The sequence below is a fragment of the Rissa tridactyla genome, chromosome 5 (assembly GCF_028500815.1).
Source record: "Rissa tridactyla isolate bRisTri1 chromosome 5, bRisTri1.patW.cur.20221130, whole genome shotgun sequence".
Classification (NCBI taxonomy): domain Eukaryota; kingdom Metazoa; phylum Chordata; class Aves; order Charadriiformes; family Laridae; genus Rissa; species Rissa tridactyla.
Window position 1 is genome coordinate 52,359,865 of NC_071470.1, and position 17,076 is coordinate 52,376,940.

A 17,076-nucleotide genomic window follows, 5' to 3' on the forward strand; every position below is an offset into this window, starting at 1 on the left:
GGAGGAATTGATTGGTGCTGCTTAATATTAATCTAATTCCTCTGACATTAGCCTAGATTTGGCTTGGTTACGTAAGTGAATGCATATAAGTCAGCCTTTACATCTCATAGAATATTATTTTGAGATGTTTTTTCACTTACTGAAAACTCCCTGCAGAATGCCAGGAGCTTCCCCACACCAACTTTTTGCTGCTGTGCTGATGGGGTCGTCTTTTCTTTGGAAAGTGTCTCTCTGACACGTGCCCTGATTACCGAAGCAGCTCAGTACTGATAGCATCAGGCACTGGTGAGAAAGCGGGGCTTGCTCTAACAACAGGCTCGTGATCTGCCTTTTTTGCCTCTAGAAAAGAAGTTCATAATTTCTGAAGCATGTTGATTGGACAGATGTCATCAGTACAGCAGGCAGTTTAAAGGTGCCTGTTAGTAGGAAAGAAGGAATATAGATGGGGTACTTGAGTTACGCTTGCAGCTGCTGTCTAGAGCTCCTGGTTATCCCTCCCTACGCCAGCAGCACTAGTCAGAGACTCATGTTGAATAAACCTAACAAAACTCTAAAAATGAAATACTCTCAGTACTTGCTCTACATGTAGCGTAATTTGACGAGACTAACCCCCACACAGCTGGTGTAACAGTAGCCCTAGGGAGGGCAGAATAGGATTAGAAGAAGAAAAGGGAAAGAGAGGAGCCGGACTGTGGCAGTAAGCAAAGCCGAAACAGAACTCACTCTGGTGCAGTGATACGTGGTCCCTTCCTCAGTGCACGGGAGTCCCTCTGAGTACCAGCCTCGGTGGAAAAGGCTCATATATACTGTTTATTAATATGCAAACCACTCCCCGTGACAAGTATGCCATCATGACTCTCTCTCTCTCTCTCTCTCTCTCTCTCTTTCTCTCTCTTTCTCTTTCTCTCTCTCTCTTTCCCCCCCGCTCTCACTTGCACACAGACACACACAAAGCAAATGCATCTTTCCCTCAGGAACAAGCAAGCTTTGTGACTTTTTGGACTAATACAGCAAATTGAGTACTGAACTTACTCAGCTTCTGTTCAAGGGCAAGAAATACTTTACCATTAAAAAAAAATACATTAATAATAAAAAAGCAGACACTGGCGAGCTGAGTCAGATGCTGGGCGGCTTTTTTTAAATGTAGAAAGTGGAGCAAGCCAAGAAATATCCGCCTTAGATTATTTCTAACTAATGTGAAGTCCTACAGTACCTGGTCTAATTATAGAACAATGACTTAAGTAGCTGCAATCTCATTAAAACAGAGGACCCAGAAACAAAAACAACAACAAAAAAGAGAAAATATAACTTCCAAGCCTTTGTAATAAAAACCAAAACGATTTAAGGTGGTTGGGTTTTTTTTGTCATCACCAGTGACGAGAGGGAAAGATGATTCAAGCAAACTCTGTCCATGAGTAATGCACTTTAGTAGTTAGAGGTCTATGATGTTACTGCTTCTTATCACTTGTGGATGTTGTGTTTTTTTTGTTTGTCCCCCCTCCCCCGCCATTCATTTGTACTTAGACCTTAACAAAGTCCGTTCAATGTTGCTGTGCTTTGCTTTCCTCTCCTCTGTGTGTGTGACTAGAATGCAGCAGCGTTGCAGCAAAGCTTTCTGGTGCTAAAGAGATAGGTCTGATGCGTACCACAGAAATCTGCTTTGAAGCATCATTCACTTTGTATAAATAAATGGTTGTGGGCATTCTTCGCAGGTGCAGAGAGCAGCACTAAGCAAAGCACTCTGCCCTGGGATGAGGAGGTGCCAGATCCTTGCAGTTTGCACCATTAATCATTTGCTGCAGGTCAGCTCATTTCCATACAATACTTATTTTCCCCTGGTGTCAACAGCTGAGTTTTCAATCACTGGCAGGCTTTACCACTAAGAAAAAGTTTAAAAAAAAAACAAACAAAACACAACACAGCCAAAGTGTCTTCTCATTGGGACTGGTGTAATCTGAATTTGGAGCCAAGTTGCCAAGGACAACATCAATGGTGGTGCTTCCTTGCTTTTGGACTTGCCTTGAGTGCAGATCCATGCTTTGAAGTTTAAAGTGGTTTAACTAAAACCCTATTTCACCAGTTTATAATGGTTCGTTGTACGTAAAGCAGCCTCTACGGGACAGGACAGTTCCTTCAGTTGCAGAGAAATAGCTGAGATTCTTTTTTCCCCCCATTTCATTAGCAGAAAACTGAAGCAATATTTATGGTTCTCAAAGACTTTGCTCTTGGAGAGAAGTAAATAGAAGTAATACGAAACAAACTTATTTTACAAATATTTGCAAGATTTTGAGCCGCTGAGAAGTTTAATTTATTTTAAGTTGGAGCAGAGTGTGGAACACAGCAGTATGTTGTGGGTTCTGATTATCAAAGGGAAAGCAGAAGGTATTCTTCAGGAATCGCTTTCAACAAATAGCGGTTTGCTCCTACCTGGGCAGGGTTGCCAGTGATAATACGTGGCAAAGCATTAGTAAGAGCATTGGTAATCTAACTTTTACTATAGATGTGAGATGGGTAATGAGTTAAAACTGTGCCTTCGCTCCAAGACTTTCCTTCCTTGGGTTGGTATAAAGCACAAACACTTCTTTGTACTACAATTATACCTCAAATGACTGACAAGGTCAAAGCCCTTTTTACTTTTGCCTGTAGGAAATCTTAAATGTGGGTAAGTGAGAAAAGTTTTCCAACCTGTGGCAGAACTGCTCTGAGGACCAACTCTTTAACTTTGTATTTTTGAATGGGTAACTCAGTCCCTGTCCAGTGGAAGCTGTGCTCAGGCCACACGTCGTGGGCAGGCGTTATTCTCTCCGCCTGGTGCTGCTCTGAACACCTTTGGGTCTGTCAGGGAGCGCGGTTATACAAACAGTAGGATTTACAAAACACCTACTACTCAGGTGAGTACAGCTCTTCACAGGATCAGGAGGTAGGTTTCCTCTCCTGAAGAGAATAGTAATTCTTCCTTTCTGCCAGATTCTTCTCAATGCACACGAGAACAATCAAATAAATTCCTGCACTCCCTAAAATGGGAAGTGATTTGCGCCCGCAAGTTTAAAATAATGAAGTTAGTAATGCGTTGAACTGATTTAACCTCAGCTCCTCTGTTGATGATTTCTTACAGATTAAGCTCACCATTTCTATTGCCCTTTTGGCCTGTAACAGCTGTTGACGGCATGAAAAATTTGCTGAACTGCCTGTTGTATGCAGTCATGCTGGGACTGTGTGTCACAGTTTGTTGCATTGAGGCTCTTTGCCTAAAGTATCTTTTGCTTCTGTCCACCTTTAGGAAGCTTTAGGATTGGGAGAACAAACCGGTCAAGACCATCATCTATTAAACGAAGCATATACAAAGTCCGGGTGGAGGAACATCTGTTCAGGTCAGGCACCTTCCCCTCAGACTGTGGCAGAGGCGTTTTCGTAGCAGCAACTGCGGTGAAACACCCCGTGACTCAGAGGTTTGCATTTTGACAATTTGCCCTTTGGTCATGGAGCAACATCTAGTCTTCTTACAGCCAACTGAGCCCCAGGAACAGCCTTGCAGGCGTGTGCCTGGCGATTGCGCGGAGTCGCAAATCAGCAAACGATGCCTCCTGTGCATGTTTTTTATAGGGATGTGAAGATATTAACTAAATGACACATTTTCTTTCTTGGTCAGCATGGAGGCTCTCCTCTCTGTTTGAAAGCCCTAGATAATCGCAGAGGAAGCCACATGGATTAAAATTAAATCCAAGATTTAGTTTGGCAGATGTCCCTTTCAGAGCATTCACAGGCTATTACGGGATGAGCACACTACAGGGCAGACCTCTTGCCCCATGATTCCCTTGGTATCGTGGGATCACTCCGGCAATTGACTCGTGGCCAGCCCTTCCCCACTTCTCCTTTCCCAGTCACTGCTCCACCTTGCATTCCAACATTCATAGTTAAGCAGAAGATTTGAAACAAGACACGGTCTTTCATGCTTTCGCCCGTGTTTTGTTGTAAGTCTCTATGGTGAGATAGCTTGCAAATAGTTTGGCAAATGCAACTGGAGTTTACACACAGGTTTTCTCAAAGTGCCATGGTGGATTGAAAATACCAGGTATTTATTTTTTGAAAAGTTGACATGTTTAAACTTTTTATTGTGAATTAATGTTCTCATTGCTTTTTTCTAATTTAAAATATAACCATAAAAAAAAAAGGTGAGTGTACTTTAAAAACACCATCTGGGTGAATATAGGCACATTCTAACATTTGCAGCTTACTTTGCTCATGCATATTGAATTTTTTTTTTTTATGATACTTTGTAAAAAGTATACAGAAGTGTCATGAATGCATTTGAAAGAAATTATCCATTCTTAATCAAACGTTCTTCCATTGTTACTGTAGCTCTAGTAAAAGGCAATGTTTAATGATCAATGAGATCATCAAACGAGCAATAATATTTGCTTTCGGAGCAGAGCAGATTAGAGAATCAATCAACTACAGAGAAGCCTGCAATTTGAGGGGTTTGAGTTTAGCCGATGATAACTTTTTTTTCCTCGGCTCCTGGCAGCAGGGAGCTTCTGTGCATAGAAGAGTGAAAAGCATCAGCTGAAAAATTGATCTTCAAAATGCTACATGGACAGCAAAAGCAGACTGTTGGCAACAGTTCTTCATGTTCAGAAATGGTCTCTTGAAGTGGGAAAGTTCACAGGTGCAGGTGGTTGTATATGAAAGACCCTGACCCAAAGCCCAGCGAAACTGGCTTAAGGACTTGTGCTAACTTCAGCAGGCCTCTTGTCTCAGCTGCTGGTTTTGCACTTGAGAATATGAACAGGGTTGTAATGGCTTGTTTATTTGAAGTATTTGGAATCACTTTTTCTAGTGCATTTGCTTCAGTTTTTCATGTAAGTAACGTCCAGTCTTCAGTTAGCTGACAGAGCATGTACTTTCTTTATCTTAGCACTCCTATTTATGAGAAACTGGTCAAGGTAAGGAAAACCCAGTTACCCTATAGAATGCCAGCTTCTCTGGCTTAGCAGAGGAGCAATGACGCTCTTCCCAACTCACAGGGAGGTACATGTATAGGTGACATTTAAATGCAAATTCTTGATGAATAGCCAGAGGTTCCATCTATTCAGAAGATGGAGTTCAGCACAGAGACACAGAGTGAAGGTCCTTGGTATGTCAGCTGATGGCTGACCCGTACCCATTTGTGGTCTTTGTACTGATGCTTTGTCTCCCATTACATCCTGCAGAAATTCCCTCGTGGAACTGAAAAAAACCACGTAGCCGAGTCAGGGCCAGTCAGCTGCTTTTCTTATTTCAATTAAAGTTTTGTTATCCCTCTGTGAAGGGGAAGTAAGAGTAAAGAATTAAGTATCTGTGTACAAGTTGCAGAAAATAAGACAGCTTGGTTCTTCACTTCGGGCACGTGGTTGAAGTATTGATGAAAATCGTGGATGCTATCTTGCTTGTGTTTGGACCGTTGAATCACGAGGTTTTGTCCCTTTGTGGACCTTTGTGATTGTATCACATTGCAGGAACAGCTACATAAAGGAATCAGATGTGCTTTATGAGCAAGAGAATAATCTGTGATTCACAGAAGTAGGCCAATGCAATTAGTGAAATGTTAAGCCTCGTAATGTAATGTAACATGTGCTGCCTGCCTGACTCCATCCACATGGGTTTCAGCAGGGATAACATTACACAAATGTGTTGCTTAACAAGCAAATACCAGAAGCTTTTCAAGAGAAGCCTTCTTAGAAACATTAGGCTGCTTCATCTGATGAACAAGTACTGGATGGTCTCAGTAGGAATCCCGTGGGGAGTCCTGAGCAGGGCAGGACCTGGGCAGGGAAGGCATACTCCCTGGTTACAGATATGCACTGAAAGGTTGAAAGAGGAGAAATCCTTCACTTCAAGCTTTAGAAATGTGAGAGTTCCCCCAAAAAATCATCTCTCCCTGCCATCCTTTGTGATTCAACAAAATGTATCATTCCATATCACAATCACTTTCAAGGAAGCTAAAGTGGATTAAGAAGAACAGGGTTTTAAAACTTTGTGGGCTTTTTTTTTCTTTTTTTTCTTTTTTTTTCTTTTCCAGATTATTGCTGTAGAAGTTTTCTGTTCCTGGAAGTGTGTGTGGGCGATCTGGCAAAGCGAGCGAGGCAAAAGGATCAACGTCTAAGCTTTTGTTTTGCTACCACGCAATAGAGCCGTAGGTGCCTTGTGCAGCACTTAAGTGAAATGCTTCATCCTGACCGAAATCCAGAATTCTATTTTTAAAGGAACAAGGCATCCCCCATGGCTGCAGTAGTGACTTTCCAGCAGCAACTGCTCTAATCAGGATACAAACCAGTACTGGTAAATCCAACATCAATGCAATAGGGTAGTACGTGCACTTGTTTCCAGATGACGGGACATACCCAGTTCCATAGCTAGCCTACTTCTAAAGCTCAATGGTATGCTGAAGGAGGTTAGAGGAAGTATACGTAAAATATGTATAAGAAAACCCTATTGAAAATCCTAGATGAGGGTTGAACTTGTTTAGCTGAAACACCAGATGTCTTTGATTAACGGTTAAACTTGAGGAAGAATTAACATCAAGTGACTGGGGCAGTTCCCGGAAATGATTGGACAGACAGGATGAAGAAACAGTGAATCCTTGTCTCTCTGCACCAGAAACAAATTTTAACTCAAGAACCAGGGAAAGTTTGAGTGTGGAATTCAATGGAAAATGAACAGAAGTGAATAGAAAATTGTCTTGGATTTATGAGCAAGGAAATGACCCATTTATTGTTTTGCATTTAAGGAGAAAGGGACTCTGCATGTACTGCTTCTCAAAGACCATGGCAAAATGAAAATAATCTCATATTTGGTTTACCAGCTGTTCTCCTTCTTCCTTGAATAGTCTACAATGTGATAATCCGAAGTGCTTAACCAGAAGTTTCTCAGGCGTTCTTTGTCTGATTTTTATACTGGGTATGGAAAAAGCGAAGTAGGTAGGTAGAAGGTGTTTAGCCTCCTCTATTCTTTGCCCCGTTCATTTGTCTGATGGTTTCTGAAGCTGCAAACAGACAGTTATTGCCCAAATGCAGCTTGATCACGTAGCAGGTGTGCTCCTGGATGTGCTGTCATAGCCACAGGCAGCACGTGGTGATGCTTCTGGCTGCCTGAGGCTTATGGAGACTTCAGCCGATGTGTGCTGCCCTGCCCTGCCCCATGGTGCAGTCACTTTTCCTCCAAGCCTTTGGTTTGCATCCTCTTTTGGATTGATACTGTGGGCATATCTTTAAGGGTACTCGCTTCCAGTTGCTTGAAGCTCTGCGTGCAAAACTCAGGTAAATCTGCGCGGTAAACAGCTGTGTCCCTGATTTGCCCACAGAAAGCAAGGAAGCACAAAGCTAGGTGCATAGACCTGGAGGCCATTTCTAAATCTACCCATAAATATTTTACTGCTTTATCTCTGCCTTGTGCTTGTCTGCAGTTTTTGAGGCACAGGGGTTAAATATATGAAGGCAGTATCTTTTGTTATTGTGGCTTATAATGCAGCAGAAGGCGAAGGGAGATAGTATTTGTTTGACGTTAGGCAGGTGTACACTGCAAAACTAATTAAAAATTAACAAATGCCAGGCATGATTAGAATGAGAATCAGTTGGGAAAAGCTCTGCAGGGAGAGCAACAGGGGCTGCCTTTGGCTTCAGACTCTCCTCTCACAGCCCCAGAGAACAGAGGGAGGTCTGCCCTTTTCCTTTTTCTCAGGTGCCAGAGAGCAAAAAACCAGTCCTGCCAATGTGGTGCACGGAGGGACGATCTGGGTCAAAATGCAGTTTCCAACCGCAGTTGTGCTCTGTGTTCCTGCCCTGATCAACCAGACAGTGTGGTAATTAAGAAAGTGCAGAGCAAAACTGCAAATGCTCTCTTTTTACGCTGCTTCTGTAGAGGCAAAATGGAAGAAATACTATCTTTTCTCATAATGTGCTCATTTGAGCTTTGGGGAGATGTTTGCAGGTATTACTAAGTGCCTTGGAAACATTTAGATAGAGGAGATGTGTCTGTAATCGGCAACCAGACGGAGATATTTGCTCATGTTGGCACAGTTTCCAAAGTGACAGGGATGACACTGAGCAAAGTGACGTAGCTGTAGGAAGTCACTTTTGGGTAAAATGATCTTATATAAACGCAATTCAATTACTGTTTTCTGTCAGTGCAAAATTATTCATTGACTTCAGTGCTTTGAGCTTTAATTCATGTGAAGACCAGCCCTTACCCTGGTAGGATTCCTGGATTTGTCGTCTTTTCTCCTCGGCATGACAGAAAATAACGTGAAATGCCTCCAACTTTCTGGAGACCAGCCTGTCAAGGCCAGTATCAGTACTTTTATTGCCTTGCCAAAGTCAGAATATGTTCCACCCTACTGTCTCTTCCTTTGCATAAGTCTGAAATGATCAAGATTCCTGTTGGGCGAGTCGTTCCTAAGAGGTTTCCGGTTTGAATGCTTGGTCCTCCACAATCACGATCCTGTGAAAATGTTTATTCCTGCCATCCCTTCTCCTCCCAGTTTTCTTTTCAGGAAATGCAGATAGCATAACAGTTTCTGAGAAATATTAAGACTCTCAAATGGCCACTGGCCCACTCCTTTTTTTCCATAAACTGCAGACTTTTAAGGAGGGAAAATCAGAAGAGAGCCTCCTGCTTTTGACAGATGCTGCCATGTAACTGACTTCACATATCCAGCAAATACTGACCATGAGGACCGTAATGGGGCTACGTATATGTTGCTGTTAAATTTATAGTGCTTTTTGTTGTTGTTTATTCTGAAATCCGGAAAGTCTTAATGGCAAACTGCAGGGGTATTTGCAGAGCAGCTCGCCCCCCTCCCCGTGTCTGCTGCCTGTGCTGGGAGCGTTACCATGGCACCGCTCAGAGGGTTGGCGCTTCGCCAAAAATGTTTCTGGGTTTGGGTGTAACTGGTGTTTGAGTATTCTTTGCTAACAGGAAGTGAAAAAAAATAAAAATAAAAAATTAAAAGTGCACCATGTGGAAAGACTGAGTTCTGCAGTGCAGTAGACATTGATATTTTTGTCATTGTCTGCTGAGGGAAGGAAAAATACTTGAACGTTGATGTAAGACATTTGATTTACTCGTGCATGTTTTGGACCATTCCGTTTACCCCCATAAAATCATAGGAAACCATAAATTGCTTGAACAACGACTATTTTGATGTCTTATCCAAAATATTTGCCCTAATCTTAAGGCAACATCATCTTTATCTGTAAGTGTGTTTTTCTTAGCGAAAATAGATTTTTCCAAGAGCGTTAAGTACCTGTGTAAGCTGTCCTTGTCTCCATGGTGGGGGTTTTTTACTGTTTTGATAACTAAGACAGTTTCTTACCTGAAATTTCCTGTGGAGTTCTGACCTATTTAGGAATGTCTTACTGCATGGCACGTGGTCTGACATACAAAGTTATTTTATACTAAGCATCAAAATTGTGAATATGCAGCAGCCCAGAAGCGATGGAGCCTCCCCACCCCCAAACCTCTATATGTTAAATAATCACGGCACTTCTGCAGGGGACTGAAACTGAGACAAGGTAATGTATCTGCCTGTTTTCTTTTTCGGCACTCAGCTTTTCTGGAAGTGGTGATGAAACCAGTCACCCGTTCAGACAACCCGTTCAGACAATGCGCCCTTTTGTTCGCACTGATTGAGACAGGGCCAGGAAGAGAGGAAAGCAGGTTGCAACACAGCGCTTGGAGGAGCTACCTGTGCTTTTAGGGCGGGGTGGAATATCAGACGTACACTTGTACCAGGAGGGTTGCGCACCTAAAGATAAAGCGGAGGTATTTGTCCAACCCTGAATGTTAAGCTGTCGGTCTGACGGCCTGCCTGCAGGCAGCTTTCTCACCCCTTTACCAATCTCCTGACCTGCCTGAATGAGTGATTAGGGGAGCTTTTGCTACCCAGGTAATCTGAGTTTGTTAGAAGTCACCCAAGCCATCCTCGTCTCATTTCCATCTGCCTGCTGATCCATATAGAGCAAGAGCTGCTGCTTCCCCATCACACAGCAAATGCCAGTAGCTCGGACAGGGCACGAGATCCCTCCTCCAAGGGTGGCCGTCGGAGCTGGAGAGACGCAGCCTACGCTCACGGCCAAGTGAGAGCTACGGAATTTGAGAGCTCAGAGGCTGAGTGCCGTGTCCTGCACAGATCCTTGCCTGTGCGCAAGCAGGCTCGCAGTGTTGGTGTATGCCTGAGAGAGAGGGACAGAGAGCATTGCTCGGGTAACGCTGTCTCTTGTCAGAAGTGATTTTCCCCCTACTCTCTTTTCCCGATTGCTGTGTTCCCCGACATGAGAGGATACTCTCTCATTTCCTTCTGTGCCGAGTGTGAAAATCATCGAGTCTCCCTAAGTGGTGAACACTATCTGCTTCTCGCTGCAGAATACATAATCCTGATAAATGGATTTCCTGTCTTCAGGCAATACAAAAACATTCCAGAATATGTTCACCACGCTGCGTGAGGCTCTTCTTCCATGTTAGTGTTTGAAAGAAAGGGAGAATTTTGTCACCTGCAGAAGTACATTTGTTCATTTAGTTACTCGTGGCTGAGGAACGTATTTGCATTCTTTAGGGGGAAAAAAGGTAAAAACTGTTGGCACGCATCCTCGAAGTTTAGGATAGTTTACACTTTCTCGCGAGGTTTATTTTACGTAGGTCCTTCTACTCCTAAGCAGAGAACTGAATGAAAAGCAATCACGGGCAATGCAAGGATTATCTCTTTTAGCACAATGAGTTGCTGGAAAGAGGATTTGCCCTTTGTATGACTTTGGTTGCAGACACTTTAGCTGACCACTAATGCTGCAGATGACGTGTTTGTTCCATTGCCGAAGCTATCTTTGACCTGATTTCCTCACATTATCCACCAACTGGAGGCTAATCAATAGGAACTATTTGCAGTTACTTGTAGCCCAAAGAAAACTACAGATGATCCAAAATTTGATGTTATATGTGCAAGAATTGATGGTGATGTGCAGTAATAGGATAATTTTTTAGTGTTGCTGCTGCTGCGGATTATGGTGTTAATGTTAGAGTTGCTTAGGTTGGAAGGTACTTCTTGAGATCTTCTAGTCCGGCCCCCCTGGTCAAGCAGGGACAGGCAGAGCCAGTTGCTCATGACCACATCCAGTTGGGATTTTCATATCTCCACAACCTCTCTGGACAACCTGTTCCTGTGTTTGACCACCTTCACAGTAAAAAAGTGTATTCTTGTGTTCAGATGGAATTTCATGTGCTTTAATGTATATGTTCATTGCCTCTTGTCACTACTCTTGAGCAGAGTTTGACTCCCTTATCTTCACCCCAATTCACTTGGGTATTTATATACATCGATAAGTTCCCTTGAGCCTTCTCTTCTCCAGGCTGAACAACACCAGTGCTCTCAGCCTTTCCACGTAAAAGTGATGTTCCAGTCCCTTAGTCATCTTTTGGGCCCTGGGCTGGCCTCAGTCTAGTAAGTCCGTTTCTTTCTTCTACTGGGGGGCTCAGAATTGTGGCTGGAGCTCGTGAAGAAACACTCACCAGAAATGAGAACCTAAAACTATTTGTGGACTTGTGCTATCCTCTGGGAAAAGTTTTAGGAGTTATTCCAGGAAGGTGTTGCACAATCTCAATTTCCGTAGCACTTGATGTGAGCTCTTAGCACTAAGCAAAAGGATGTTGAATCCTACACAACAGAAATGTGAAAACAACCTAGCCTGTTCATGACTAAGTTAGACTTAAAACCACTTATTCCTAAGTGGCATCCTTGCAGTGGCCAAATGATGATGTTAATTTTTAATAGACTGAGTTGAGAAGACAAATCATGGATGTCAAAACCACGGATGTTGTGATCTGTATCTGTTTTTATCCTCTTCCCTCTTGGGACACAGTTCTGAAAGTGGTCTTTTCTCTGAATTTGAAATTGGTGACTATCTTCCTAGTCACAGGATGGGAGGGTTATTTAGCAAGTCCTGAATCACTCTTTGATACTGAAATAGTGAAGGCAGAAGCCTGGAAATAAAGTTTTTTGTTCTAATGGGTGACATACATGGGGAAATGTAATTCTCAGCTTATGAGCACCGCATACAATAAACCTAACTTATGGAAGTTTATAAAAGCGCTGCTGTAAGTAGATTTGCCAGAAGAAATATTTTACCTAACCTTTACAGACAAGTATCTTTCAAGCAAAGAGAACAAAGACTGCTGAATAAGTAATCCAGCGGTACTACACCTCTATGCCTCAGAGGAATTTTGGAAATTGATATTTAAATACAAATTTCTCCTAGTAGCACATAGTTTAATTAAAAAAAATTATTAAATCCATCACCAAGTCAATGGAAACTATATGTAATTCGGTGAGGCCAGGTGTTCACTTGTAATATGCACATCCTCACTCCGGAAGAGTAATAGCTTTCATCTTCCAGGAGCTAAGGACTTGTCAAATTGGCTTATCTAGTCTCCGGTGTTCAGAGCGAGACTCATTCCTTCAGACCCTATTTTCCAGTGCTTTCCAGCTGGCATTTACTACACTACACTTGTAGCATGGAAGTTTTGTTGCCCTCCCACTCCGGGAGCCCATGGGGTAGGTAGCGCTCTACTCAACATGCCATATATGTCAGGTCCCTTGGAGAGTCAGAGCAGAGGCTGTATGTGAGCTGGTGGAACATGTCCTTTGAAGGCAGGTTCCCTAGCAGCAATCAATTATTGCAGTGTGCTCATCCCGTTCACAGGGGCCTGTCTGCCACACAACGCGGTCCTCCTCCTGTGACCTCAACTTGGGCACTTGGGCTTTTCATTAGTTGGACAAATTTGATTCAAGCAGTTTCTCAGCAGTTAAGCCATGCAGGTAAATGCAGCTGTTAGGGCTTTGTAGTGGGAAAGGAAGACAGAGTAGTAGTGAAGAAGCTTCAAGAAATATAACATTTGCGTAAGGATCTCTTTCCAGGAATGGATAGAAATGAGACCCTGACCAGCAGAAATGGACGTAGCAGGGAGAATGTGAAACACTGTGGATTTCAGCTGCCTCCGTGTAAAAGACAGAGGAACACCTAAAATGTAAGATACCTTAAACTAGTTTGAGATTAATATTTTCCTTTTGGATACTTGTGTTCTTGGTGAATATTACTTGAAAGCCACACAGTCACTTGTAATTCCAGTCATTCCCCTGCATTGCCAGTAGGGTACTTGACAAACTGAAGGCAGGTCTGTGGCCTTGATCATATTCACTGGCAGGAGATGTCCTGCCCCAGAAAGGCAGTGGACTACCTTTGTGGGTGTCCCAAAGGTGGGAGGTCGTGCCCTATTACACACCCAGGGCTTTAGGACTCCAAAAAAGGGTCTATGCTATTACAGATAATTCAACCATCAAAAGTTGCCATGATATTGATTAAATGAAATAAAAATGTGGGAGGAGACCTAAATCAACTTTTAATTAATAAGGCAAAAAATTGCTCTATAGGCAGCAAACTATTCCTTTTGTAAGTCTTGCTGCACATCCTTCGAAGGAATTAGGAGTGGTCGGTGTCAAAAGCAGGATACTGTGCTGGGTGAAACTCAGCTCTGACTGCAAATCGTGCGGCTTCAATACGAATAAGGAATGGTTTCAGAAGAGCTGTGAGACAGGGTTATATAAATTATTGATACCTCAAAAGTAGGTCAGGATTAAAGTAATGTCATTGTGCCACTTCCAAAGAATATTTGTAAATCACAGAAGAACAGAGCATGACAGATTATCAGGAATAAGTTTAAGGAATAGTGGATAAAACTACACTGTATAATTCAAATCCAAGGTAAAAAAACCCAGAATATTTTGTATAGGAGCACTTATTCAGGAAAGCGAAGACGAAGTGCTTTTTGGAATATGTGCGTGACAACTGGGACAAAAGTTAAGATAAAACCAGAAATACAGTTTTCCAGCCCACACCCATCGCAATGACTGTCTGCAGTAGAAAAGTTACATGCATATTTTTTGCAGGGTTGAAGCTTAGCGAATTCTTTCTCTTATTGCTAATGTTACAATGTCTGAAATGAATGTTTCTAGTTATATATTCATGGAAGTGTATCTTGAACTCAAATGCGTCATGGCTAAGTGCTTTAGTGAATCTAAATGTAAATGAAAAACTTGATAGATTAAACTATAAATAACTTCCTTAAAAATAAACTTTGTTTGGAAACTCACGCTTAAGTGGATGATCCCTTTTTCCATAAACATCCACTCAAATTTCCAAGTTGCTTGGAAAATGAAATAATTATTGCAAAGCAACAAAAAAGCCTCACTGTGGCTTAAATTTTCCACATGTCCAACGTGCTGTAATGTCTGTACTAATTAACTTGGTGTTCCACGCTCAGTTTCAGCTTCTGAACTACCTCACTGCACTGAAGAAGTTTCAGCTCTCACTCTAAGGAGGTTGAGGTCTTCTGCAGGGAAGTGCGAGTGCACTGGCCAAAGGTGATGCTGAGGCTGGATTTGTGCACGGCATTTGTCTCCTTGGCAAAGGCTGTGAAGCCCCAATGAAAGCTGGGCTTTTGGCCATGCAGGAAATGCCCCCGGCTGGTACAATTGATCACGCCACTTTGGATGATCAGGTGAACTTGTTCATGGCATTGGTTTATATGTGCTGCCTTTTTCAAAAATAATGCTGTTTTCCATGCGTACTGTTTGGGGCTAGTACAAAATATCCTGACTGCCTGCTATCTTTTGAATACCAACACAATATGTTTTATAAATAACATCTAAAATGACTAGGCAATGAAACAATTAATCGATTTTATAATGAAGCATGAAATCAAATAGACTTTGAGATAGAGTTGAGAGAAGCTGGTGTCTGATCTGATTAAGATCAATGTCATTTTCTGCTCATTGTAGCCCAGGGGCTGCTGGTGAAGAAGTCATTAGTCTTAGTTTAGCGGTCATAGAACAGTTTGACCGGTTTTACTTAGTGATACCCGAGCGATAGCTCAGTCTTAGGAGTCGTCAGTGCAACGGTTACATGGTTGTTTTGATGTGGCCAGATTTATATCACAGGGAGAAAAATGGGAGAGCAAAAATTTCACTGGGTGCTTTACCTTTTCATCACAGAATAAGTCCTTTGCTGAGCTGGAATGTTAATTCATTGTGTCCTTATGGTTAAACACACGGGAGTACTTTGTCCAAACATTAGAAACCAGTAGACTCCTGAATTTCTTTGGTTTAAAATCATTTGGGTGCACAGCACATCCAAAGGAAATCAAAATGCCCAACTGCATTTGTTCTGAGACGTGGTTTTATTTTGTTTTCTCTGTGGTGCTTTCCATGCAGAAGTCAGCCTGGGAAGGATGAGTTTGAGAGGGCAAGGCTTCTCTGTCTGGGAGACATCTTCCATCCACCTGGTGCCCCATGGACTCGTGTTTGCACAATCAGGATGTAGCTGAGAAATGTCTTTAGAAGATTTCTTGGATTTATAGAGCGATACGCAGAAATCTCAGCTTCAGGAAGCTGCAGTTGTATCATTGAGTAGTAGCCTGGGTGAGGAAATTTTCTTTACTCTGAAGCCTAAGCAAAGTGCTAATAGAAGAATTTCAATGGGAGTATAATTACCCTCACCTGATGCATGTTACAGAAATCTCTCAGACTGAAGGGGATTATTATGAGAGTTCAGCAGTATTTGGAACTGCCCTGCACTAGGAAGCCTGGTATTTGCATGCAGAGCTTTGCTGATATGAAATGCTCATGTTTCAAGGGTTTTTTTCTGGGAATCAAAGTCCTTAAAAATCAAGAATTTACAAGTGTAGAAATATTTTCAATCTCAACAAGACATTTTAATACTTCAAAGTTCATAAATTGCACATGAATTGAATTAAATTACTGATATCTCCCAAGGCACTTTGTAACTTCAGTACTTATCCGGATTTTCCCATTTTGAGTACCTTGGAGGGGTGGGTAAGGGGAAAAGTGTCCTTTTTAAAAAAAAAAATCTTTTATAGATATGGTTCCCTTACAAAAGTGATTTTCCTGTGAATCACCTGCTTTTCTGTGTCTGCCACCTATCAAGCAGTTCAGCCAGAGAGAAACTTGTCATGTCTTCCCTAGATTAGAACAGGAATCGTTGTATCTCCTCTGGAACAAAGGCAGAGGTAGTTTCCTGTGTTGTTAACTGCCAGAAAGTAAATCATGTCAGTCGGCTCAGCTGTTAGCTAATATATGCTAGCATGTTTTGAGAAACGTAGCTTCTACTGCAAGTAGTAATACTCAAAAGATCTAAGCAATTTTTTGTATCGTTAACATAAAAAGTATATATAGGGGTACTTTTTTTGCTCCGAAGCAAAGTTAATTTCATTCTTAAAATGGTACAAGGTAAATCCATGCAGTAAACTCGTAGTTGGAAACTACTGGTCTCTTCTGGGGAATCCTTTGCTTTCTATAAGGTGTGAAGGACACACACTAGTTAGCATGCTCACATTCAGAAATTCTGCTTTTATACTTCTCTCCAAAATCTACCAAATATCCTTTTTTCCAAACCAGTGAAGGTTTAGCAGTGCCTTTTTTTAAACTCTGCTAACCACGGAATTTATTTGTCAGTTATAAGCACCTGGAAAAAACATGATTTTGGAAACTAAATCTAAACCCCAGGCTAAGTTTGGTAGATACCTACTTCTCATACCCTGGAGCCAAAAAGTTTTTGGAAGACATTTTTGTAGCAGCATTTGCAAAGCTAAAATTATCAGTTTGCTGGCACCCTGGTTGTTAAGTGTGCTGAGTTACTGCTATAAAAAAAAATGTTTTATACTTATATACTGTACATTAAAGTAAATTTTATAAACCAAAAAAATGGTTCTATATTTTCAAAGTTTTGACTGTAGTACATCTTTAAATGAGCCAACTACCAAACCGGGTCAGTGGCTGTAATTTTTCTGCCACAAAGGAAAAAAAAAAAAAAAAAAAAGTTGCCTTCATCAACTCCTTTTCTTTGACTTTAATTCTCCTTTTCAATTCTGGCTGAGATGCATTTTGCCTGCGGTCTTTTCATGAGTTGTATGACATCACTAGGAAATACCATGTCCAGAAGCAATCATATGGTATCAACTCATGCTTACGTTTCCTTT

General features: G+C 41.8%; 1 protein-coding gene across 1 annotated transcript in view; it reads right to left on the reverse strand.

The window, feature by feature from the left end:
• The window catches only part of HPGDS (hematopoietic prostaglandin D synthase), a 31,144-nt gene extending 30,318 nt beyond the window's left edge, over positions 1-826 (reverse strand). Inside the window, exon 1 of the mRNA XM_054202910.1 lies at positions 724-826. Coding sequence (XP_054058885.1) covers positions 724-801 — 78 coding nt within the window. The 5' untranslated portion in view covers positions 802-826. The remainder of the gene's footprint in view (positions 1-723) is intronic.
• Between the last annotated feature and the right edge of the window lie 16,250 nt (positions 827-17,076).